The sequence below is a fragment of the Cimex lectularius genome, unplaced genomic scaffold (genome assembly GCF_000648675.2).
Source record: "Cimex lectularius strain Harlan isolate CLEC.00 unplaced genomic scaffold, Clec_2.1 scaffold127, whole genome shotgun sequence".
NCBI classification, from domain to species: domain Eukaryota; kingdom Metazoa; phylum Arthropoda; class Insecta; order Hemiptera; family Cimicidae; genus Cimex; species Cimex lectularius.
Window position 1 is genome coordinate 1,176,150 of NW_019392770.1, and position 27,130 is coordinate 1,203,279.

Genomic DNA, 27,130 nt, shown 5'->3' on the forward strand with positions numbered 1-27,130 from the left:
CCGAAAATATATTGATCCGTGGACCATTCATGTCTTCTTTATCAACTCCGCAAGGAAAGAAATTTCTTATCTTCTACCCTCCGAAACCCTTAACGAGAATTACAAAATGGCACGATTTCAATTGTTGTTGGGCGATTCGGGTGAAAGTAGAAATGATTTGGCAGCCTCAATTAAAATGCAAATTATCTGAAAATATTTGAGGAAAAAAGGTTGCGTAGAATGTAGCAAAATGCAAATCATAATTAACTTGCCCCTGGCGACACTCGACATTTCTGTATTGATGTCAAACCCACGATCGATAAAAAAGTTCCACTTTTTGATATATGAGTTTATTTAATGTATTTTTTATTTCAGTCACTTCAGTGCTAGTGTCGTTATTTTTAAAGGATCCTTTATAATGGTCCTTCAAGATTCATTATTCCATATTCTACTTTCCTTTCGGCTACATTTTTGTGATGTTGTAGGCAGAATCGTCCATGCTAACAATCACAATGAAAAGTTTCGTTCCTGTTGCAATGTTCTATGTAGTTTTTTAGTTCTGTCCTCTCAGAACGTAAAGAGTTTTTGAATCCTCGATGGGTTTTCTGTATTCTGATGTGACGTGATTGCGCAGTGCTTGAATTTTCCTGCTGTATCTATACCACACTCTCCGATGTGCCTAGTTGTGGTCCCATGGTCGAGACGCCAACCCTTTGGCAAGTTGGTCAGCATGTTTCATTTTATTCCGTTAAGTATTGGAACCAACCTCAAGTTGACCTTGTGTCCGTCTAGGGCCGTAGTTTAGAGCCAAGACTTACGCATTTAGTGCTTCTTTTAATTGCCTGACTATCCGAAATACTTAGATCCTTGCACCATTCATGGATTGCATGGAACTCAGTTTGGCAAAAAGTTGGAAAAATCCAAGAAATTTTGCTGCCTTTATCCCTGCACCTATTCTCTGTTCCATTATTGATTTACCATACCCTTCCTGTAGCTATTCCTTCTCAAGCCAGTTTAAGTACAATGTTTAGCACTCTTTCTGTTGTGCGCATTTGTGGTTTCGGTCTCATGGGTCAGAAGTTTGCTGTGTTCTCCCAAGCAAGTTTGGAGCCCAAACCATGATGTCAGTTGGAACCAATCCCAGAGATTTTGTTAAAGTTTAATTATACCTCTACCATTTCACTCCCTGGTCCATCCTTGGATCCACCAGTGTTCCATGTTTGGGGTATTAGATACTACCTGTTTCTTTTTTGATAAATTGATTAATCTCTTAGCTTGGCTCAAACCTGTTGCTTTTATTAAGAGCTTGAGTTTGAGTTTTATGAGTTGCTTGAGTGCTTGAGAATGACCTTTTTCATGTCTTTTTCCAGCTCTAACTTTACCACACCCTCCAGTGCACCGAGTTATGGTCCCATGTGTGAGGGTCACCCCTTCTTTGGCTAATTGGTCTGCCTGTTTCTTTCTATACCATCATGTCCTGGAAGCCTCTTCGAAGTGAACTTGTGTTTTTATAGAGCCATCTGGCAATTTACTAGTTTCTAGTTCGGAGCTAAGCACAGAGTTGGTTTGCATGGCTAAGTATGGAAGATAGAACCAGTCTACGTGGCTTTGCTATGGTTTTATATTTTTGATCTATAAGTGTACCATATCGAGACCCCTTTCTGAAAGGGGTCTTTTTCTGTTGGTTGTCTTTCTTCCACAGATCTTCGTTATCTAAGTTTCAATGTTGAGTTTTTCCACATTTCGTCAGATGCCGAGACATATAATTTATTTTAATGTCTCCAGAATGGTTTTTATTTTTTTGTATTTCAAGAGCCTTTTGTACTACTGGGTTACCCGGTAGAAATAGGCGTTAGATAAGAGGACTCTTTTTCTCCCTTATTATTTAACTGTATATTTCACACTCTTTAGATAACGCAGATATGAAGAATTAGTACACTGCTCCTAGAAGATTTAACTCCATGTTTCATAGTATTGATTAATGGGATTTATTTGCCTGAGATAACACTTTGGTTGTTTGAAATTGAACTGGGTTTATTATATTTTTAATGTCAATGAGTCAATGATTATTCGTAGATCTTGAGATGAGGTCTGGTGTGCCGTAGGTTTTAGAAAAACATTTTCTTTATCGTGCCAACGTTTCGATCTTTATTGAGATCATCTTCAGGGCTCAAAGTGTTTGTTTTCCGTGTAGATGTGTCATTCTTGTGTGCCGTGTTGAGAGTGCTCCAGACCGCATCTCTCGATCTCCAAATAATTATATTTTTAATCTTAGTTGATCATGGGAAAGTTCTTTTTGGTCTTTGTCACAGGTGTTTTTGAAAATGTTTACAATCTCTACGACACGAGAGATGGCCTTGCCTGTTTCCTTGATTTACACTTCTTTTTCAACACAACTCAAGTTTAAGGTTTAAACTATGACATTTCTTAGGGTGAGAAACTACGACTTCGTTTGCATTGTTATCTGTTATAAAGCGAACAATTTTTCCTCTGTTTTTTCCCTATTCCGACACCTCAAGATACGAGTAAAAACTTGCTAGTATCGAATGGCGAAATCTCGATAACAATAAGGAATCGTAATTATGCATGTAGTCCCGACATAAACCCTATCGGACGCCTTTGAGACGTGTTGTCAAAATTGGAAAAAGTCGCCCAGTGATGACAGAGAATTTGCAAGAATTAAGAATGGCGCTGATGGAGGAGTATGAAAAATATTCTTCCACAGCACTAAATTCAAAACCTCATAAAGTCGATGCCACGTCGAACGCAAGATGAGGGAAATATCCTTACTGAATTGAAAATTGTCTTCATTGTTTCCATAGCACCATTTTTGGTAAAATTATTTTACTCAGTTTAATTTTTTATTTATTTAGCTATATCTTATAGTTTTCTTTAAAAATAAACAGTAAACATGGAAAAATAAAAATGATAACGATTGCTATTAGTTACTAAAAAGGGAGGGTGGCCACTTTTTTTTCCTTTCAGTGTAGTTTCAAAGGTTTTACCATTCTCGTCAACATGTGATTTGCACAGATTGTTGCATTCTTCTGCCACTTTATCTTTTGATCACTTGTCGCTTATAAATCACGCTGGTTTCGTCATCTTCTTACAAACTACGCAGATATGAATCTAGACCTTCCGTAATTAAGATCACTTTTTAAAATCTGTAGTGGAAAAAATACGGACTGCTTGTGGCCTGCTTGTTGATTTACACGCACTTCTTTTTTGCCCGGGTGCATTGCATCATGCAACGAGTCTCAGATGTAAATATACCCCGGAATCATAATTCTCCAGGCTCCATGTAACTTTCCAGTAGTTTCGCTTTCTTTTTCATATTTTATCACTTCTTCTTAATCATACATCCTATTTTAAAAATAATTTTGAACGAGTAAACAGCGACTGGGTGAACCAGGCAATGATGGCTGTATTTTCAGTATCGTTTCTTTGATGAGACGAAGCAGTCGGTAAGGAGATAAGAATTTACTACGGCAGAATGTCCTTGATTTTCGAGTCTTTCGGCATGAGGAACGACAATTCCTGTAAACAGATAGAGAGTCCCAACGGTCTACAAATTTCCTCTGAGATCTATTCTGGCAGTTTAAGATGGGAAAATCGGCGTTCTTTATCATTACTTCCAATCTTCTGAGTTTTATTCCACAATGTTTCTGGACAATTTTTAAATGTTTTTTTTCCAAATATTTTGCCCAGACAAATGCGTTTCGGCTTTTGACTCATCTTCAATAATTAGTTAGGGTTATAAGCAGGGCGAGGAAAGACGAAACCCAGGAGTGTATAATGCAGGAGGTGCCAAAATGTCATACCAACCAAACTACGTAAGATTTTGTAATTTGGTCTCCTTCTCGCTCGCTTGGTGTCAGACGCGTTTCGGCGTCTTCACCGGCTGGTCAGGTCTATAAGCAAGGTGAAGCAAGACAACAAACATCGTAAGAGAGTCTGTGACCTCACAGTCTTTTCCTTTATTCGGGAATCAAGGTTTATCACCCGTTACTAGAATAAAAGTTGATTCAAGCTTCGAATGATGAATTATCACCAGTAGTTCATATTATTATCACGTACAAAATAATTGTTGAATTATGACAAAGCGTTTACTATCGAATAACCTTCACACATTATCACTCGTTGTTAAGCATGGCGATAGCAGCCAGATGGAAAAGTTATTGCCGTTTTTATTTTTTGATCTTTGTTCGAAAAGTCATTGGTTGGAAAACTTTTTTTTACCGATTTACCATATTATTGTTTATGTCCGATATCCACGGGATTCTGATTGATTCCACTTCACTAATCATCAAACAACAAATCGTTTGTCTGTTTTCCACTCGGTGTACTAAACAGTTGAGTCAATTAAAATTGTTTTGTAAAAATCATCAATCATTAAATTTTTCAGTATATCTTTTTTCAATATGTACTAATTTTATTTTGTTTTCAGGTAAAGAAACGAGAGCTTGAATTCAAATTCTATCCGTAAGTTCTTTTTTCGCCTCTTGTAGTATCTTATTATTTTTGAGAAAATTCATTGAAAGGTATTAGTGCCAGTTTTTAATTCAATAACCTCGCTTTTCTCCTTACGCTAATTGAATTTTAAATCTAGGCTTTAATTAATTTGCGTTTTGTTTTTATCCTTGCCTGTCTGCCGAAATGATATTTCGATATGTACAGACTTTAAAAATTTAATTGCTTTTCCTTAATAATTACCTCGAACCGAGTAATCAACAGAGCAACAATTATGTATTGATAATGATATCTTGGTTGAATATGTAGAACCAATAGATAGGCAATCACCTGGACGACTCAAGCAGAAGGTAGAATTATGTAAATATAGTATGTAAAATTTTGAATTGATTTACCTTCAACTAGTCTATTAGCAAATCCAAAACGGCCGTACCATACCCTAGCAAAGTCCCTTGGACTTATCCCAACAATTATCCAAGCTGAGGCCCAACACTACAGGTTTTCTTTCAAGTAGACTGACCAACTTGCCAAAAAACGGGCAGCCTCTCACCCTTGGTACAAGTACCACAACCATGTGCTTAAGTTGGAACTGGAAAAATAACTCGAGAAAGAAAAACTAAAGGTTCGCCATGTATGAAGCAAGCTAAGAAATTTATAAAACGCTCAAAAAGGGAGACAAAGAAGAAAGACAACCGACAATATTCAGGAAGGAGTCCTGATATGTTATACTGATGGGACAAAGATGGAATAGAGAGTGTTAAACCGTAGGAAAAAAAACCCTAAGGTTGGTGCTAACTATCTTCCATCCTTACGCCCATGCAATCTAACTCTGTGCGCAAAGATAAAGAAGAAAGGTGCACGGATACATTCGGACAGACATGCATTAAAGACACTAAAATTGCTTTTAGCTCCAAACTAGACTGGGAATGCCTAATGGCCCTAGGAAAACACAGGTTACCTTGAGGCGGTTCCAGGATATGACGGAATGAAGGAAAAGAGGCCTAAAAAACCAACTCCTCACTCTCAGTAAGATTTGAGGTAAATTATAGGCCTCTTTACCGGCCACTGCCCTCTTAACCTTAACTATCACCTTAAGGAGAAACAGAAACATGCCGACTCTTGTCAAGAGGAAGCAGAGATTTCGGCACATATCCTTTGTGAATGTGAAGCATATACAGCCACTTCGGTAAGCATTTATCACACCAAAGGACCAAAGCTTAGTCTTATAGGAAAAAGTTGCTCTTTCCAAGGTAGGCTTTTATTTTATAGGGGCTTCAACAATAGATCAAAATCACAGTGTAGGAAAGGATTATCAGTAGGTCTAAAATTGATCGAAGATTGCTTAAGAGGGGAAAACCTGGTTGCAAAAAGGCCTCGGAGAATATCAACACGACCTCATTTCCATAAAGAAAAATATGCGTTTTTTAAAACTAAATCTCTACTTCGTCTTTGTCGCTCATTTTAGAAACGGAATCAAAGACACATCCACTCGGTCGGACGTCCTTCTCCGCTTTGGAGGTCAAGGATGCCGTCAAACCGAAAACGTTCAGTGCCAAACGGAATCTGTGACTTCCAATTATGTTAATACCAATAATTAACGATAATTCGTCTACAAATAAATAATTAAGTTTTGGAAGTTCAACGGACGACCTGTATCTAGTTGTAGACTGACCACGGTTAACCTCGTGCGTAGATCAGCCTCTTCTTTTTTTATATGAACGATCAAATCACCATTTAAAGAATATGTGAATTTGTTTTTCGTCAGGCCTACTAGTTATGAGTACCAAATATTTTGGCTTATCTGTCAATCGTTTTATTTGCATGTTTTCTCCATAAGTTCTCCGAGTAAAACTGGTTTGCAAGGGCACACCTCAATTAAAAAAAAAAGAAAAAACTTACTACTACTCTTATGTAAGAACTGTTTGGGAGTGTGATACAAAATGTTTCCCCGGCTCGGATGTACTCCCTGTCTGTTCTTCCTAATCTTTTTTTCAAGGAGAAAGCTTTGGTCTATTTGAGAAGTAGATTGCATTTTTACTATAATTGTCTTGGATGGGTTTTTGAAAACCTATTTTTTCGCCGATGGTGCTCATATTCACTGAAAAATGCCAAGAACTTTGAGTTTAAGACCCCCTAGATCTATCTATATGCCAACAGATTATTTTTCCTTTGACAAGGATTTTGGCCCCTTTTCTTTATACATGCTTTCATACCTCCTATGACAAATGCACACGCGAGCCTCCCTAGCTTAGCGAGTACGTTTTTCCGGCTATTGCGGGCTCTTCACAATTTTTCCGTCACGCGAATCTTCTGGATGGGATGGATTATTTGCTGTCTCTGATAGTTAACCTTTTCATACGTTTCTACATTATGTACATAATTACAATAAGTTACATAATTGTTATGTAAGTTTGGTGGGACTGACACTTTGGCCAGCACTGCCATTTAACATGAAGGATAAAAGGGCGAGGAGGTCTCGATTCTATCCAAGTGATCGGTTCTCGAGATGGGAAAGTGTACAGAGGGCTTTGGCAGTGGGGTTAGAAAAGATCGAAAGTTTGACGTGGAACTTGAAGCAAATTGTCTGAGGAGTTTTGTTTTGAAGGATTGTATTAGATGGATATCGGATGGCTAGGAACCTCCCAATTGTATCTCCAAAGTAGTCACAGTAATGTCTTGTACAAAGTTATATTTTGACGGTCAAAACAGACTTCGGCCTAAAAATCTTTGTTGTCCAAAAGTCGTCTCTCAATTTTTGTGCGATTCTACGCCATTCTGCTGCCTAGGTAGGATGGCGTTGTATTGGTTAAAAATACAATGGTTTTCTGAGGACGGTTGCCAAGTATAGTGGAGGTAATTAGGGTCTACTTGAAATATCTGTATGTAGGTTAGTTGCTTCCTACTACAAGATGGAAAGGTTTGAGACGAGAACGAGAAAGAAGTCCTATAGAATGATGTACCTGCAGTTTTTCGCCAACTGTCATGCTATGCAGATTCTCGCTTGTTTTGTGTGTCAGTTAAAAGAAAATTGGTTCTCCAAGTCTTCGCAGTTGTTAATGCCTTGTGTAAGGATTCGACTTCACTTTTAGGTATAGTCCTTAGCATCTTGCTCTAATGTTGCTCCTTGCTATCGATGCACAGTGGAGATTTTTTCAGTGAATAAGTGCACTGTGTACATTTTTCCTCATTCCATCTTGCCCTCCACTTTTTCCACTGGTCTTTGCTAAGGTCTCGAGGTCAACCAGGTGGAGGGTTCTCGAGATTGGAAAGTGTAGATAAGCCATGATAAGTACAAGGGTGCATTAAGGTGAGGATGGAACGAGGCCTTGGTGTCGGGATTGTTGTGGATTGTGGATGTAAGAAGATTCAACGATTTGTCTGAGGACTTTTCCTTTTGTCTGATGGAAGGATTGGTAGACTTGATATTAAATGACTTGGCGGACCCCACAGTTCCACTCTTATGTCTAAAGTAGTCACACTAATTCGGCCCTTATAGTCTTCGTACTTGTCCAAGTCTTTAGTAAAGTTGTCTCTTAAGCCTTGTTTAGGGATTCCACGTCTGTCTAGGTATAGTTCTAACCATCTGATTCGAAAGGAAGTCGCTCCTTGTTGATTTACAGTAGAGGGCAAGATTGTTTTTTTTTTCTTCAGTGTATACTGTACACCTTACATTTTTCCTCATTCAGTTTTCTCTCCATTTTGAAAAACACAGTGTTTCGATGTTGGAGGATGCTTGTATTGGATTTTGGTTGGCGGTAATGATGATATTGGGATGTTCAGTAAGTCGGCAGTATTAATCGTATAAAGGATGGGGCTAAGAATGCTCCCGTGTGGGGTCCGGGCACGCATCTAGGGCCTTGCCACTTCGCGAGTGGGCTGTCAGCCGCACGGTATCGAATGACGGTGACCGCAAGACTCTGGCGTGTTCACTGCGCCGGGTGGCGATACAGTTTTGGGCTTTTGTCCGTCCCGTCTTGAAACACTAACCGAGTAGTTTAGCGTATGCTTGCGTGATAGGGTGGAAAACCTAAAGGCGAAATGAAAGTGAAGGGGGCCTCTGGCCCCCGAGACGTTCTTAAGAAGTGGGGAGGCCGAGGGACGTCCTACTGGGTCACTGGGTGGAAAACCTAAAGGCGAAATGAAAGTGAAGGGGGTCTCTGGACTTCGAGGGCAGTTGAGTATCCGGCCTTGCTAGTCTCATTCTCTTTACGAGTGGAGGAGCACCTGTAGTGAATTCGCTGATACCCGAAAGATGGTGACCTAAGCCAAGACCCTAGTATGTCACGTGGTGTCTCTTTCTCCATACAGTGGACACCGCTTGGGTCTTCTGAAAAGTTAATACCTGAGGGTTCCCCGGGTATGGCCAATCCTCGGACGGGTTATTTTAATGTGTGTTGTATATTTTTGCTTTTCTTGATCATTGTGTTAGAATTTGAGTCTCCGGGTGTCTTGACAGCTTTTGGCTTTATTGGTTCAGGCAATTACACCACATGCTTCATTAGTATAAATTAAAAGTTTTCTTCTCACAATGAGCAGGCTAACTAAAATAGTTGTTAGTAGTCTAGTTAGAAGTGTGGTATTTATGAAACCTCCGTCATTAATCACCGTTGTCGTGAGCCAGCCCTTCATAATATTTCGCCTGTGATTAATTCGGGTTGATCGATCTGGAACGACCCCGCGCTAAAAGGCCGTGTAAACTCCACGGAATGCCTTGTTTACCACGGAGCACTCGAGCTGCCTTTTGTGTTATTTTGGTTAACGCTTGTCGTAATGGTCCCGCCGGCCTTGATATGTATAAAATGCCAGCTGTTTGCCAACTAACTGTTAAGCTCTTGTTCACACCCGCTATACTTAACGTAAAATTGTAAACGAATTATGTTCAAAAACTAGAAAACCGTGGAAGTGGAAGTATTGCCATTTTATAATTGATTATCGACGAAGGCGGTAAAGCTTGAAAGTCACTTGACTTATCTTCCGCCCATAATCCGAAACCTTTCTCCGGAGCTTTGTACATGCATTCCATGTCACGACCAACTTTACGCAACGGTGTTGATAAGGCCGCAATAATTGATCGAACCTTCGTATTTGGCGAAGAAAAGGTGATGTGATACATTGCTGTTATGAGGAAATTTTTATGCTTGATGTGTTATTTAGATTTGTTTAGGTTTATTATTTGCCAGCCGATAAGGGACATGTCTATGTTGATAATACCGCCAGAACGTAAAATGCATTGTCCCCATAAAGAGAATAGTTACGTTTTTAGCTGAAACGTTAAAAAGGCGGAGTTTGACCGCAATAATTGGCATATGGTGTTGTCACCTTTATGTTTTCCTGTGACAACGTTTCATTGTTTTTGCCTCGAAGAAGAGTGAGCGATAGTGCCACCTATTGTTCTGGAAGGTGCACGGCTCAGCCACATAGGTCAGCCTTTTTTAACATTTATATATTCCAAATTTGTATATAGAGTGCTCACCAAAACGCAGTTATCCTTTCTATAAATTTCAGGCAAATTGAATTCAGTAGAACTTAAAAATGTATATTACTCTAAAGCGTTTTTTTCCCTGAGTTTTTAATTGTATTATAGTAGATAAATTATATACATTATGTAAGTATATTTATTTATTTTGATTAATTATTAGATTTATTCATGTTGTGTCCGGGTGATGAATCTGAAATTTTGGCGGTACCGATCATTTTGGTCTTGAGTGATCAGTGTTATAAGCAGGGCGAGAAAAGACAACAAAACCGTATGATAAAAAAACGTGTTTGTCATACCGACCAAACTATGTGAGAGTTTGCAATTTGATCTGTCTATCCTCGCTGCTTTGGTCTTTCAGGAAAGTTTCGGTTTTTCAATATCTTCAGAGGTTCGTCTGAGTTGTAAGCAGGGCGTGGAAAGGCAGAAAACCCACCTCTGTATAATACACTGAGAAGCAAAAAGTAGCCATCCTTAAATTTTTAATTATCTCTTAGACAATCCTCCATTGATTATCTTACAAGATTTGGCCCGTTTTAAAGGATTAGAGGTAAACAAAACAGATAAAATCGCCCACTTGTGTTTACAATTGGATTTTGTAAATAAATCCTTTGAATAGTCAATCTTCCCTTGGTTGATTTTTCTGTAATGATTCTTTCTAACGTTCCGGTGGTTTGAGTTTTTTTAAGTTGTACCAATTTTAAGTTTCAAATTTGTTTGAGTGTTGGTTTTAAGTGATACAGGTTCGGCTAGAATCATAGCGTTGTTAGAAGATGGAGAAGTTAAACGTATTTGGCCACCATGGTGCTGGTGCACCTTACTTAACATTCGCAGAACAACTGTTAGAAGGATCTTCCATCGGTACCAAGGTACTGGAGATTACTTGAGAAGCATAGATCGGGTCACAATCCTGTCACTTCTCAGAGAGAGACGATCGTTTTATTTTTTTCGAATGTATTCCGTAATCGACATCGCTTATGAGATCAAGCAGCGACTTCAACAAGTTAGAAATGTTAATGTCAGTTTACGCATTGTAAAGCGAAGTCTTTCAGATGCTGGATTATGTGCGAGAAGCCGTGCCACTGGTCCCGAACTTCTGATAAAACACAAAACAGCTCGGTTAAGTTTCTGAAGAAACCACATCAATTGTTCTGTTCAATGTTTGGATTGGCCAGCATGGAGTCTCCACTTAATCCCTATCGAACACCTTTATTACGGTGAGTCGGTGGCCGCAACGGTTGAGGCGTTGACACGGCGCTCTTCGCTGTAAGGTAAAGGTCCCGGGTTCGAATCCCTGCATTCAACCCGACATACTTACAAATGGGCTTTTTTTTTCAAAACACCCGCACCCTGAGGGTTTATATAGCCTCTGCTATTGCGAACCCTCGTAAAAAAAAAATAAATTTCTGTTTTCTAAATCCGTAACTTTTCATAAATAAGTTAGAAACGGGGAAATAAAATAAAACGTTTGAGGAGTTTTTGTGTTTAACTTCATCCTTATTTTTCTCACTCATAATTATATAAAATTCACTTATTTCGTGGTCCGCTTGACCAATTAATATATTACAATTAATTAAGGATTTTAGTTGAGATAAAAAAGTCAATGGCACGAGCGGGATTCGAACCCACGATCTTCGGCTAGATACGCCGCTGCTGTACCACTTGAGCTATCAATCGTGACCTCGATCCACTCGGACACCAACTTCCCATCTCAACCCCACCTTTTGAATTTTCCCTCCTTTTTGCCATTTTTCATATGTCGTGTAATCGAATTGGATTCTCGGCGACAAATGTTTTGAATTCCTTAATTAATCTAAACTTTTTGACATAGGCCCGTCAAAAAATATTCTACTCCCCAACGATTGTAAAAAATAATTGGGGGGCGTCGGTGGCCGGAACGGTTTAGGCGTTGCCACGGCGCTCATCACTGTAACGTAAAGGTCTCGGGTTCGAATCTCGGGTTGCAAACCCTCCTTAAAAAAAAATTCTTTTCCCCGCGTAAATCCGTTTTTGAGGGCTTTAAAAGATGCTAAAAACGAATCCAAATTGTTTTTCTTAATTTTTTTTTTTTTTTTTTTTTTTGGCTCAGGTTACTGAACGTTTGTTTTGGTTTTTGAAACTTTTTGTGTATCTAATCTCATTTAATACGATTTTGAATATTATTTTCTTATCGTACGTAAAAACAAAATCGATTAATATATAACAACCTGGATATATATGCTAAAATTATTTTAAATGTTTTTTCTCTCGTCTCCTAGGGTCCATTGGCAAGAAAGTCTAATATTTTTGACCTAATAAAAAAAATATATATATATANATCTGCTTTCTGTCAGTATATATATATGTAAATGTAATATCTGCTGTTGCGAACCCTCGTTTAAAAAAATGGCGCTGTTGGTGGAATATGAAAATATTCCACAGCACTAGATTAAAAAACTTCATAAAATTTTTGGTAAAATTATTTTACTCAGTTTAATTTTGTATTTATTTTGCTATATCTTATATTTTTCTTTAAAAATATCCAGTAATGATCCACGCAAGAGGAGGAAATACTCCCTACTGAATTGATTATTTTCTTCATTGTTTCCACAACAAAATTTTATTGTAAAATTGTTTTACTCAGTTTAATTTTTTATTTATTTGGCTATATCTTATATATTTTTTAAAAAATATCCAGTTAAGAAAAAAAATTATAACGGTTGCACGTATTTACTAAAAAACGAGGGAGGCCACTTTTGCAGGTGTTCTAACTACCACTTGGGTGGCGACGAATTTTGAACTTTTCGAATCCGAGTCCTAGTTTCGACCACCTGTTTGCACTAAGTTAAATTTGACGGTTGCGTGCAGCCTTGTTGCCTTGTTCGTCCAATCCGCCTATTTTTAGAATCACGACCAACTCAGATCAACGAATAACAACCATGGGGTCACGAATGTTTAAGACGTTAACGAAGTCGTAGGCCGCTCTTGTCCATATTTCAGATATTCGAGGTCTCTATAAATTAAGCCGACCACCGAAATAAACCCTTGTTTTATTTCCCGGATACATTAACTTGTTAACTGGTTTTAAAAATGGAATGTTTGCCTAGGCCCTTTTACAATTTTTCTTAAAAACGGCAGGATTTATTTCAACTTCAGATAAAGACGCAGCAGAATAAAAATATACACTACTGTTTCGCTTTTAAACATTGTTAAATAACTCAAGAGTGGAAGTTCGGCTTGTCTTAAAAAAAGCCTCGAATTTGAAATTGTGAGCAACTTGGCTAAAAGGTATTTACAAGGAAAAATAAAGAAGACACAATGACCAAATTCTGTTTGTAACATTTTTTAAAATACACAGCAAATGTGGACAAATGCTTAAGGAATGTGTGTGCAGAAGAATTAAAAATGTTTTTTTTTTCTCAATGTCTTGTTTTGCCAGGTTGGCGCTATTAATGTGAAAAGATAGCACCAAGGGCGATGTATTTATGCAATTTGGTATCCAGTTTTCTAAACGTCTAAGTAAAGAGGGCGGTCGTCCTCGTCCTACAAGGATGCAGATAATGCCGCGTATGTAAGCCCCATGTGGTCAATTGTCTGGAAATAAACCAGAGTTAGAATTTTTGTAATTGTTCTCGATTCTCTTCTCCCAGATGTTGACGACGTTTCCCTTTTCTTCTTAAAAGGAGAAAAAAAATAAATGTTTAAAGGGCTAATATCAACTTTTAAACAAACAAACACAATGTAAACAGTTTACATTGCTTAAATAAATCTGACCGTCCGTTCGAACACATTCTCTTATGTCTGTCTTAAATTTGATATTGTTGAGAGTAAACAAAAATTCTCAAACAATAAGATAAACAAATATATTTCAGTGAGGGTAAACATGTCCTGGCCCCCAAAGATGCAGCCTTCGTATCATTTAATATTCCACTGGCACAAAATATTATACAGAGTTGTGTCATTAGAAGTGGCGTATCTGACTAATATATTTATGATAGTTTTTTTCCCCGTAGGATTAATCATTTTTAACTTCGATGTAACACTTTTGAATTTTGAATCAACCATTTTAAACTTCAAATTAACCTTTTCTTACTTCAAATTCACCCTTTTTAATTTAAAATCTTTCTTGAACCTTTCTTTAAAGCATTAAAAATACCATGAAGAAGGAATGGATATAAGAAGGTCAAGTAAAATGCCTGTAGTTTTGAGATTTTTCGAAAATATAAAATAATTTGACTTTAACAAGAATTAGTATTTATTACACTTAAAATAAAAAGCGATATAAAATTAGATAGAAAAACAAACGATTATTTTAATTATTATGTTTAAAAAATTAAAATAACTAATCTATAAATTAATTTTTATAATAAAAAGAATTTATAGAAAAAGAATTAGAAAAGATTTTATAATAAAAAAAAGAATTAATAAAATGATTATTTGTTATTACATCAAGTTTTAGTTTTTAATTTTAATTGTAATTAATTTTCATGTGGTATTTCAGATAAGAACTATTCTATATTTTTAGAAAATTCTCAAAATAAAAGAAGAATGCTTTATTTTTAGATTTAATTTTAATTAATTGTACTTTTTATCTAAGGTCTTGGTTGAGATGAAAAAGCTAGTGTCGTGACATCTCAACCAAGACCTTAGATAAAAAGTATAATTAATTAAAATAATTAATTAATAAGGTCAATTGTGACTACTAATTACTTGTATGGATTTATATTGAATTTTATATAATTTTTTATTTTAACTGCAATTAATTTTCATGTGCTATTTTGTATAAGAACCTACTTTACATTTTAATAAAAGTCTTAAAATAAACAAAGAATGTTTTATTTTGATATTTAATTTTATCTAACTTTTAATTTTAATTAATTTTTTTTATTTTCAGGGCTGGCAAAACTTCATTCATCATCGCCAGCCCTCTCTTTCTTAGCTTTGCTTTTCATTTCTTATCTTTCTCGCGTTTTAAGCCTACTAATTTCTCTTTTGTTTCTCCAGCTAAGTTACAATGATTTATGATATAACGATAACTTCCTCTCTCTTTTTCTTTACCCTATTGCTAGCTTCTCTGTACCTCAAGGGATAGTCAACTGTGGATAAAATAACAGTCCGGTTAGCATTCTCACTACCCCAGAGTTCTCGATATTCCTCACGGTATTTGGGGATATGCCACTCCATTCACGCTAATAAATTACATCACACATTCATTCTCACTATCCCAGAGTACTCGATATTCCTCGGGGTAATTGTGAGTAAACCCTGCCATTCACGCTAATAAATTACATTCACACACCACAATTCATTTACGCTACCCCAGAGCATTTCCATTTTAAGCAAACAAATACATTCTTTCATTCACTAATTCAATTTTCATTGTAATTAATTTTCATGCGATATTATTTTATATTAAAGGAAGGATCGTCAATTTTTATATTTAATTTTATATAACTTTTAATTTTAATTGAAATACATTTTCATGCGATATTTTATATAAGAATTTATTTTATATTTTTAAAAATCTCAAATTAAACGAAACCTTTTTTATATTTAATTTTATATAATTTTAAATTTTAATTGTAATTGTAATTGATTTTCATACGACACTATAAAAAAATATATTTTATAAAAATTCTTCAATCAAAAAAAGAATTTTTTATTTTTATACTTAATTTTAAATAATTTTTAAATTTAATTGTAATTAATTTTCATGTAGTCTTCTAGCAGTCCAATTATTTTATATTTATAAAACAATTATATGCATATTTTTTGTCCTTAATTTCAACGNTCAAATTCAAGGAATAATCCCCAATTTTTATTCCTTAGTTTAATATAATTTTTAATTGTAATTTATTTTCATTTGGTCTTGTAAGAGCCCTATAATTTTCTATTTAAAAAAGAAATCTCAAATGCAAACGAATTTGACATTAAATGCTTATATTTCATACCTTCTCATAAGTTTTTTAATACTTTAAAGAAGGTGTTAATTTGAAATTAAAAAAGCCCCCCCCCTGGGCAGAGGGTATTTAGATTGAGTCTGATCCTAAATTTCTTAAACCATTATTCCAATCACGAAAGATGAGGTTTTTGGGTTTGGTTTGATAAAAGAGTACTGTATCGGTAGTGCAGGCTATCTGAATAGAGAATGGGACGGAGGATGCTGTCTTGCGGAACACCGGTGACGAATTCCTCCTTTCATCAATCCGCCTTAAAAGTTCAAGAAATTTTGGCGTTTAGACCAGAGCTTATTTCGAACGCGTGGTTATTTTTAATAAAATATGTCTTCAGATTGTCGGTTTGACAATAGTTCGAAATCTTTCAACAGAAGGGTTGGCGATGAGACGTGTGCCGAGAAGTTTCCGACCTGTCGAACATTTGTTAGTTTGACCTTCCGCCGGCTAATCTGATTCATTTGATAAGACTATTGAATTCCATATTGTTACTCATTGTTATTCATCCGTGCTATTGTATATTTGTTGAAATTAACGACAAAATTCTTTTTATCTATCCGAGTGTTTTTCCGATTTGCAAGAAAGGGAAACAAAGAAGGTCCGTGTAAATAATATCAGAGCAGGTGGAATTCAATGACTCATCGAAACACTAACCCTTTGTTTTTGATCTGTATAAAATAGCACGTGTCTCGTTGTGATCCAGCTTGAGATATGGAAACAAACGAGTTTTTCAACTTTTTTTTTATTATCTCGATATGATAAAACAATGAATCATCGGCTTCTTATTTGGAGAATAAAGCGGCTGTGTAATAGGTTTAAAACAGAGACCTCTGCTCGCGAAAAATTTGACAGATGTTTTCCTATCTAATGAACAATATCACTATGTATATTTATTTTTATAAAATAGACGTCCAGCGGGATTGTGAGAAAGTGTGGAGGAAGCCAAGAGGATTATAGTGGGTGGATGAAAGGGTGTGTAGAAAGTTGGTTCTTCCTAGGTCTATGGATAGATTATTTTCTTAATTTAGGATTGTAGTTTTTGTTTGGCCCACTGAGCCAGCCTAAGCCCATTTTAGTTTTAATATTTACGGAGTACTGCCAAGCCTTCCAATATCCAGCGCATCCAGTCCTTCCAATCGAAAGTCCTTAGACAAATTGTCAAAGGACCTTATTATGTCACAAAGACCTCAACATTCCTTTTGCCAACGAACTAATCCAGTCCAGATTTCAAACCGTCCATACCAACCTTTCGAACCATCCTAACCATACTGCTCGAGCCCTATCTACTCATTCCCATCCTGACAACCCACCACGTCGTCTCAACCGACGATGGCCTCGGGACCTCCTTGATACCTAGTTATACACAATGAGTGCCAGCAATGGCTGGCTCCTCAAAGCATGTGTTCAACCGGTGCAGTGCTGGCATTAGTGCTAGTGTTGTGCTGTGCGATTTATCATTCATGTGTACATATTTGTATAGTATACAATTCTGTATAGGTAACAAATAAATTTTAAAAAAAGTTTTAATATTGTGTTTTATAAACATAATTAGTCGTTATTGATTAAGGACATTTCCAATTATCGGTCAAGTAACGGAAAGAGCATTCAGTCTCTCGACCGTGAAAAGCCTCAGGTAGCTTATACTATCACGGTATGTATAATCTGATCGGTCAAGTAACTTTATGAGCATTGATCAGTCTCTCGTCCAAGAAAAGTCCCAGGTAGCTTACGCTAGCCCAGTAGATATGATCTCATCAGTCAAGTAACGGAAAGAGTAATCAGTCTCTCGACCGTGAAAAGCCTCAGGTAGCTTATACTATCACAGTATGTATGATTTGTTGGGTCAAGAACGTGAAGAGTATTTGATCAGTCTCTCGTCCAAGAAAAGTCCCAGGTAGCTTACGGTAGCACAGTAACTTTGATGTAATCAGTCAAGTAACGGAAAGAGGATCCAATCTCTTCTCCATGAAAAGTCCCGAGTAGCTTACGGTATCACAGTATGTATGGTCTGACCGGTCAAGAAACGTAAAGAGCATTGATCAGTTTATCGTCTAAGCAAAGTTCCATGTAGCTTACGGTTGCACTCTAGCTTTGATCTGATTAATCAAGTAACGGAAAGAGCATTCCGTCTCTCGACCGTGTAAAGTCCGTCCCAGGTAGCTTAAAATATCACAGTATGTATGATCTCATCGTCAAGTAACGTAAAGAGCATTCAATCTCTTGTCCATGAAAAGTCCCGAGTAGCATACATACAGTATTTATCAGACGTGTTACGCTGTTCGCCAATTTGCCTGTTGTTAACTTTATTAAGGGAAAAACTTCTTGTCAACATAAAACAATCGATTGCAGGTTTATGATTACCACCGGTAATCTGCCGTGTGTTATAGTAAGCTTTCGGTAGAATTATCAGGCTGGCTTTTGGCTGACAGCGATTCGTTCTTTTGTACTCTTTTCAACAATGGCTGGCGTTTAATCTGGACGTTCTGATCAGCATGCTTCACTGCTGATCGGTGGAAGTCAATTTATTGGCAGACCATTAGGTATTCATAACTTCCGACAAAAATACACATTTATTTTTTATATTTTCAAAGAGATTTGAAAATAGTTTTATAATTAATTCTGGTTAATAGCATATTAAAATTTGTAACACATTATTACCCATATTTGTATACTGTCGTGATTATGTTGTCATTTTACTTGAACAGTTTCATGCAGAGGGAATAGTGCTTACCGGATCTAGTTCAAACTACGACTTAAAATATATTTTCAGCTCTTTGCAGCGTGGTGGAAGCTGTACAATTTGTAAGCTTCTTCCGGGTTGAGACGCATAAAACCGGGAAAACTCAGTGTCTGGACTTATTTCGTTGTGCTAGACTGAATTCCTATTGAATCTTTTCAAATGTAATTGCTTAGGAGTTCTGATTTGCGATGTTTAGCTGTGTTATTTCCCTAGCTTACTTAGCATATTTGATTTTTCCCCTTTCATAGTGAAAAAACGCACGTATGTGCAGTGAAATACGATCTATTACAATGTCAGCTAAATAACCAGGTCGAGTTAAGGGAAAAATAGGATTTTATTAAGGAAATAAATCAGTGGACGTTTTATTGTATCCCAAGTTTTTTGTACAATGTTACATTATCAGTTCTCGTTCTTTCATCAGGTGCAAATTAAGCCCTTATTTTTTAGTAGTCCCTTAACAATTAATTCGTTGTAAAGCAAAGTAAATATAAACTGATGTATGAAACAAGGACTCTCTGTCGTGCTCAAGCGCAATCCTAATATCGGATACCTACACGCTCTCTATATGGATCCATGGAATGTCACTCTTCAGTTAAGTATACACACCGATCAAACTTTTCTACATGCTAGACATATACGTTTTGGAATATTTGTTATAGTTCGTAGTGAGGTCTACGAGCTGATGAATTTGTGGTTTGGTTGTCGCTCATTTTGCTCACCCTATCATCGCTCTTGTAATGTCATACCGTCAGGCTTCTCGGCATCTTTACTGGAAAGAATTTGAACTACAAAAAGGCACCATTAATATAATGTACAATAGGGGATGACTAGAATGAAAGGAAAATTCAGCCCCAGACCTCAACCGGGTCAACCGATTGTTTAAACAGTTACACCCAAATACGTGTATTGATATTTATTGCATTGCATAAATTTGTTGATTCTAAAAATGGAACGAAGAACGAGCAAACGGAGAAAACACTTGTTGTTTTGTGATCAGGAAATTTGTTATTATTCATGATAAGATAAGATTTCAAATGTGCAAACACTTATATGCGAGCTATCACCTCGCCTTTTTTCTTCGGCAGCTAGATGGTCTTTTGCTGGTTGCGGATTGATTCAGTTTGAACAATGGAAATTTCGTCTCGCTAATTTTTACATTGTATACTTAGTCACAATTTTGCAGTCGTCGTACTAAGATTTTTATTTACTTATTTTGGCACATGTCTGATCCATCCGGAATATAACCTCCGACCTAATCACGTCGTCATCAATCTCTAACTCAGATATCCCGACTATAACTTATAACCTCTTTTCTTCAATTTACAACGGCATTGCTGTGCCTTACTTCTAAAGGCCGTGTACCTAATCAGCAGCTTGACTAATCCTTTTCTTCTCTTATTACCTTAGATATCTCAACGCGAGATGTTTTATTTGGTTTACCTATCCTCGGTATTGGTTGGTCTGCGGGACGCCATCTTCAGTTATCAGGGTTATAAGAAAGGCGGGGATCTAACCTATTGTGGGAATGCCTAATTTCCCTAATGACCCTTGAAAAACGCAAGGTTACCTTGAGGTGGGTTTCATGACTTGAAGATATAGAAGAAAACGTAGACAGCCCAAGTAGCCAAAGGTGGGAGGCCCATGGGACAGGTACCATAATTAGACACACTGTGGAGTGTGCTTACGATAAAGCTGAAAAAATTGCATGAGAAGAAGAACTCAAAAAGAAAGTGATAAGTCTCTATAGCTTTTTCCCGTCAAATTAACCCTTTTTGATTTCTAACTAACACTTTTAATTCCAAAGCGGTTTCTTTAACGCATAAAAAGCTTAAGAGGGGGTTAACAAAAATCAAGTAAAATTCCTGTGTTTGAGAAATTTAAAAATATATAAAATGGGTTTTTATATTAAACACCATATGAAAATCTTACTGCTTTCAAACAAAACTATTTACTCCTAAACTTCCAACCCCCATAATTTCATAATCCCAGTTTCATTTTGTAAAAAGAAAAATTTAAATATTTTTACGAGGATATTTTAATTAGAAGGTTTTATGAACCCTCGGGGTGCCGGTGTTTTTTAAAAAAAAAACCCATTTGTAAATATATAGGGTTCGTATGCAAGGCCGCTGGATTCGAACTATCCGAGATATTTACCTTATGTATTTTTAAGTTAGACACTTTTTTTATTAAAGCACTTTTCTGATGGCCTTATTTATTTTTTTGCAGGTAAGGAAGAAATATCTGTCTGTTTAGCTGCTTTATACATCTGTACCTTTGCCAAAATGGGTAAATAAACAGTTTTATAAACATACGAGGGGAAATTACAGACAATTGTTTTTGTTTTGTTTTGAGGGGTCAAGTAAGTATTCCAACCTTTACTCTGCTGCGACCAATATGCTTTCCAATATCAAATTAACCCTTTTTTAAAGCATTAAAAATATAGGAGATAGAATGAAATATAAGCATGTAAAATAAAATTGCTGTATACTTACGATTTTTTCTAAATATAAAATAAGTGGACTCTCAGAAGACCATATTGAAATTAGTTAACATTAAAATTTATATATAATTAAAGAAAAAATAAAAGATTCTACATTTAATTTTAAAATTACAATAAAAATTAAATGGGTTCTTTCGACAACACCTGAAAATAAAATATATGTATTATTAAAATAGTCTCAAATTAACAGAAAATCCATTATTTTTATATTTAATTTTATAATTTTTTCCACTAAATTAACCTTTTAAAACTCTAAATTAACTTTTTTTATTTCAAAATAAACCTTTTCTACATCAAATTAAACTTTTTAAATTTCCACTTAATGTTTAGTACTTTCAAAGTAGCCGTTTTATGCAAATTAACATTTTATTTCAAATTAGCCCATTTAACTTTTGCTTAACTTTTTTCAATTTCCAATTAAAAACTGTATATATAAAAACAAAGGATTTCTACATTTAATTAAAAAAATAAATAAAATGAGTTCTTATCAAAAACAGGAGGTGAAAATTTATTACCATTAAAATTAAAAGTGGTTATATATATACATAGTCCTATAGCGTTTAGGGTTTTTTTGCAGATTCTATTTTTTTAAGAACCTCTTATTTTTATACATATTTTTATTTTTTAAATGTAATTAATTTTCATGTGGCTTTCTGAGAGTCCAATTGGCCTATGATAAATAAGACAAAAAAAAGAGCTCAATAATTTTATATGTATTTAAAAAATAAATGTGAAATACAGAGGAATTTTACGTTTCATATCATCTCTGAAGTGTTTTATTGCTTGAAGAAAGAGTTAATTTAAAGTTAAGTTAAAAAGGGTTATTTTGAAAAAAAGTTAATTTGCAGTTAAAAAGGATTAATTTGAAATTAAAAAGGTTAATTTGAAGTTAAAAAGAGTTAATTTTACGAAAAAAAGCCACGAAATTAAATATAAAAAAAAGGATTCTTCTTTTAAATTAACTTTTTTTAAAAACATAAATAAATATATATAAAATATAGAGCACAACCTTCCGGGCTTGTGAAGCCCCGAAATATACACTTTGTAAAAAACTAAATGGTTGTTATTGTTACAAACGTGTTTAACTAGTCTGCCCACCAATTTTAATTTTTTTTAATACTAAATAAGTAAAAAATAATAAATTTGTAATGCTTTAAAGAAGGGGTTAATTAAAAAAAGGTAGATTTGCAATTAAAAATAGCTATTCAGAAATCGTGAGGTGCGGTCTGGTGTGATGTAGGTTTCTGAAAAACATTTTCTTTATCGTGCCAACGTTTCAATCTTTATTGAGATCATCTTCAGGGCCTGGGATTTACAAACATTGTTTACATTTAACAAATACATTTAGGATGTGGAAAAATTGAATATATACATTTAAAAAATATATATATTGTATGTATTTGTTAAATGTAAACAATGTTTGTAAATCCCAGGCCCTGAAGATGATCTCAATAAAGATCGAAACGTTGGCACGATAAAGAAAATGTTTTTCTGCAACCTACATCACACCAGACCGCATCTCACGATTTATGAATAATTATCGATTAACGGTCACTAATCACCACACATTAAAAATAGTTAAATCGAAGTTTAAAAAGGTTAATTTGACCAAAAATGATGTAAAATTAAATATAAAAATTAAAAATTAAAGGATTCTTGCTATTTATAATTTTAATGATAATTAATTTTCATGTGGCATCTTGTATAAAAAATATTTTATATTTAAACTAATTTTTATATATAAACTAATTTCTATTCAAAAAAATTCTTAAATTAAAAGAAGAATCATTTTATATAATGTGCTAAATAAGTAAAAAAATAATAAATTTGTATTGCTTTAAAGAAGGGGTTAATTAGAAAAAGGGTAGGTTGCAATTAAAAATAGTTAAATCGAAGTTTAAAAAGGTTAATTTGACCAAAAAATTCTACAAAATTAAATATCCAAATAAAGGATTCTTGTGTCTTATAATTTTAATGATAATTAATTTTCATCTTTTATAAGAACTATTTTATATTTATACTCATTTTTATGTATAAACTAATTTACATCGGCTCATTTTTGTTGAAACGTCAGATGACTCATGAGAATATTCTATGCAAATGTAATATCTGCGTTTGCACAAAACAAGTATAATACGAATGCTTTGCAAAATTATATGCAAGAATCTGTGCCATATTCATAAAAAAAGTACCATCGTATAATTTCGATGTAGCGTTTCTTATCTGGCGGAGCGAATCCTCGAGTTGCTCTTTGTTTTCAAGATAAGAAATGACATGAATGTCCTTTGAAATATGGTATTTTAGTCTACAGAAGTGAATTTATCTTTGTCTCATTTAGTTGAAATTTACAATATAGCACATATGCGTGTAATAAACACCCTATCTTTTTTAAACGTCCCGAAGAAAGTAGTTTTATAAAATTTATCAAGTTGTTAAATAATGCCCCTTGTTTGATACATAAGGCGTTCACAACACGTTCCCTTGGGACAATAGTTAGCGTAAACGATCAGCATTAATCCAGTGACAGTGAGTCGGATTACAATGAGATAATTCAGGTTGCAAATTCCCACGGCATTTGTTAAATCGCAGGTGAATATCTTTAATTATCGGTCTTATTGTCCTGGTACGTTTCAGTTCCTTATTGGACTTTCAATGTCCCCCAACCTTCGGCGTCAATGGCACGCACTGTCACATCCGTCGTTTAATTATTTACGGTGGATGTATTGTGCCGTGGAGAACTTGGAAAAAAATCATGAAAAAGTATCCCATTTATCAAAAGGTGAAAATCTTAACAACCAGATTTAGAATTAAAAAGAAAAGAACTCATTATTTGTGCGAGAAAGTAGTTTATTTCATGTGTTTTTTCATATGAGGAGGTTTTTCTGGATCAAATGGTCAAACTTTCGTCCAATTCTGACGAGTAGAATCGGTCAATCGGTTAATAAACAACTGAAATTTTGCTAAACCTGACGTGCTCTGGCGGATTTTATGTTAACATTTACACCATTTGATCCAGAAAGACTTTATTCTAAATAAATAAATATTAAAAAATAACCATAAACTTTTTTACGGCAGATAGACAAGTATAAACAGTGATTTCTGTCCTACTTCTTCTTCTTCAAGTTTCTTTCCTATCCTAGATGGCCAAACCCTTCGTATTGGGAGATATTATGACGAACTTTATTCCTTGGCGAGGAAACAGAAGACGAGACATGTAGCCGGGGTTTAAAATAAAGTGTTCACAATTTAGATAATGACCTCTTTGAAGCTTCTTCTGTTTTCTTCTTAGCAGTCATTTTTTCTTTGTGAAAAATCGTTTGAAACGGGACAATAAGGCTAAATCGCTTAAAATAAATGTGTGATTTTGTAGAAATTTTAATCAGGGTTTGTTGAGATATTAGTTCAGAAAACGAACTTTTCTCATAGGATGTCCTGTATGTAGTGTGTACAGAAAATACCCTAGGGGATGGGGAAAGGATAAAACAGGTGCCTACAAGGCCGTCTGCACCTCGATCTGAGTAGATCTATTGTGGTCCTCTATTTTTATAACTCGCTGGTTAGCTTCAGGTTGTTAATGAACCTCCATTGCCTTGCGACTCCTTGGTGAAGGATATTGCTTTCGGCTTTTTCTCTTCTAATTGCAAGAATCTGCACCTACATAGACCCTCACAAAAGCATAATATATTCGGCAGTTCTTCCTGGCAGTGGCAGCACAGTAGTTCTTCTGTCTGTGCTCTAAGGTGTTCTTAGGCAGCAGTGCCCTGTCAGCAGTCCAATTACAAACCTAGTTCTATTGCTACTACTATGGAACTTACAGGAAAACATACACCAGAGCAATCCTCCAAAGACCAAAGGTTGTGTTCTCGAGAAAATTTGAGCCGTGCAACTCTGTGTGTTCTGGTCCTGTCAGGGGGCGAAAAGCCATCAGTCCGTACTGGTTTAAACTTCTTCGAGCAGTTCGTTCAGAAATTTGGACACCTCGAACTTCCTAGAGCTGACGAATCGCTTGATCAACAGTAAGGCTTCGCAAAATTCTCAAAGTCAAAAAAGGTCATCCTGTGGTTCTGTTACCCTAGGGCGTTCTATGGTAGGACACAGTTTCTCGAAAACGTCTACGTCTCGCAGTGTTTCATAGGGAGCTCCGATGGCGATAGCCGCATACCTGAAGGAACATCCATCATCAATAAGTGCCACGCGCAACATCCTCAGCACTAGGTGGCATTTTTAAATTTAAAAATTGAAATTAAGCAAACAAAGATGAAAACTAAACAGTTTATTGCTTCAGAATTCAAATGAGACTGAATAAACATTTGAAATTCCGTAAAAAGTAAGTATCCTTGTTTTTGGCTAAGGATTAAGTGTGTTTACCTCTAATTGATATTCCCAATTTAAAACATAGCATAAACAAGTATTTATTGGTAAAAGACAAATTAAGGGGAGAATTTTGAAGAGAATATGAAAAAAATCAATTGGGTGGAATTTTGTGCCTGTCAGTGTATAACACTACCAATGAAAACTAAGTTGCTAATTATTTGCGTGGTGAATAAAGGTCCTGGGGTCACTGTGCATACAATTGTATTTGTTTCTTCAAATTAAAATAAATAAATAAATGAGTATATCGATTTTCGATAGGACCGGAACATAGCATAAATGTATAAGGTCTAGGATTCTACTCCTAGATTGGTGTGAAGGTCGTCGGCAAAGGTCGCCTTTCCCAATCGTCCGGATATTTAAAATCGGCCGCCCGTCAGAATGCCAAGCTTCGTTTCAATATACAACATATTGTTCCTTTTTAATTCAGTGACAACATTCACCCCACCAGTCCGACAGGAAATGAATGTAAATGTGTTTTCTGTTATTGTTTTGAAACTTAGCCACAGTAAAATTCCACGTCTATCCTCCTGAAGAGAAAATGCACAGTTTACCTCCTCCTTTCCTTTTGAGTCGCCTGAATCTTACAGATTTAAAATTCACCTGAACGAACAATAGTTCAGCTCCTAACCAAAAACTATCATCCGATAGATCCCTGGAAAGGAAAGGATCTATTCCCGGGCTTTCTGGTCTGCTGCCCAGGAATTCTCTATAATCAAAAACACTTCCTACCCACTCCTTACCGCTATATCCATCCGGTCATCTTATTTGACCGACTTGACTTGGCATATACTTGGCATTTACGGCAATGATTAAAATACAAGCCGGCGTGTCTCCTGGAATCCGAATCTTAGCCACAGGTCACCTTAACCTTATCAAAAGTTGACGGTCAAAACGAGCAGAAAAGCACATAGTTTGCATTGAATAAATTTGACTTATACTGTACATCAACAAAAATAAGCTACCGACATCAACTCAAGTCAGGTTCCTGTGAAGCATAATCTACAAAGGCCGCCTCACATAGACCTACGTACTTGGGACTATAGATAACAGAGCCACGCGAGACATAGGGTAGGTACTTTATAGGTACTTATGTTCCCGGTAACCTACCTACATCTCCTCCTACAGATCATCTCTCTGATGAACTGTGTGAGTAGAAACATCTTTTACAAAAAGTGATCTTACAGATTTCTTACAAGTCTTCCTGTGATGCCCAGAATTCTCGAAAAGCTTTTCTTCCTTGGATTTCTGGTCTAGCCACCTGAAATCCTTTATGATCAAAAACCCTTCCTACCCACTCATTATCGCCATATTCTGGAACCTTATTTGACTGTTCTATGTTCATGATATGCGGTATTCACTGTCCTATCTTGTTTACCATTTAATTGAATCCCATCCAAGTCACAACATCGAAGACCACCTTGGCCTTATAAAAATATGAAAGTGGACAGCAAAACTGAACAAGGAGGAAAGCCACATATTGCATTGAAAAAACCTGGCCTCTACTGAGCATCGACAAAAAGGACAGCTGCAATTTGGACAACTACGAAGTTCATAATTTGTTATGGCTGTAAAAATCTAACTAAATTTATAATCAAATCCTTCCAATCGAAAGTTATCATACGATTTTTTTAAATCTATCCATCCATCCTAAATCAGGA

At 35.7% G+C, this 27,130-nt stretch overlaps 1 protein-coding gene across 2 annotated transcripts in view; it reads left to right on the forward strand.

Annotated features, from left to right (window-relative positions):
- Positions 1–27,130, forward strand: part of LOC106664088 — a 131,803-nt gene that overhangs the window by 16,787 nt on the left and 87,886 nt on the right. For both annotated transcript variants that reach the window (XM_024227571.1, XM_014389475.2), the window contains exon 2: positions 20,825–20,884. In XM_024227571.1, the coding sequence (XP_024083339.1) occupies positions 20,825–20,884 (60 nt within the window). The remainder of the gene's footprint in view (positions 1–20,824; positions 20,885–27,130) is intronic.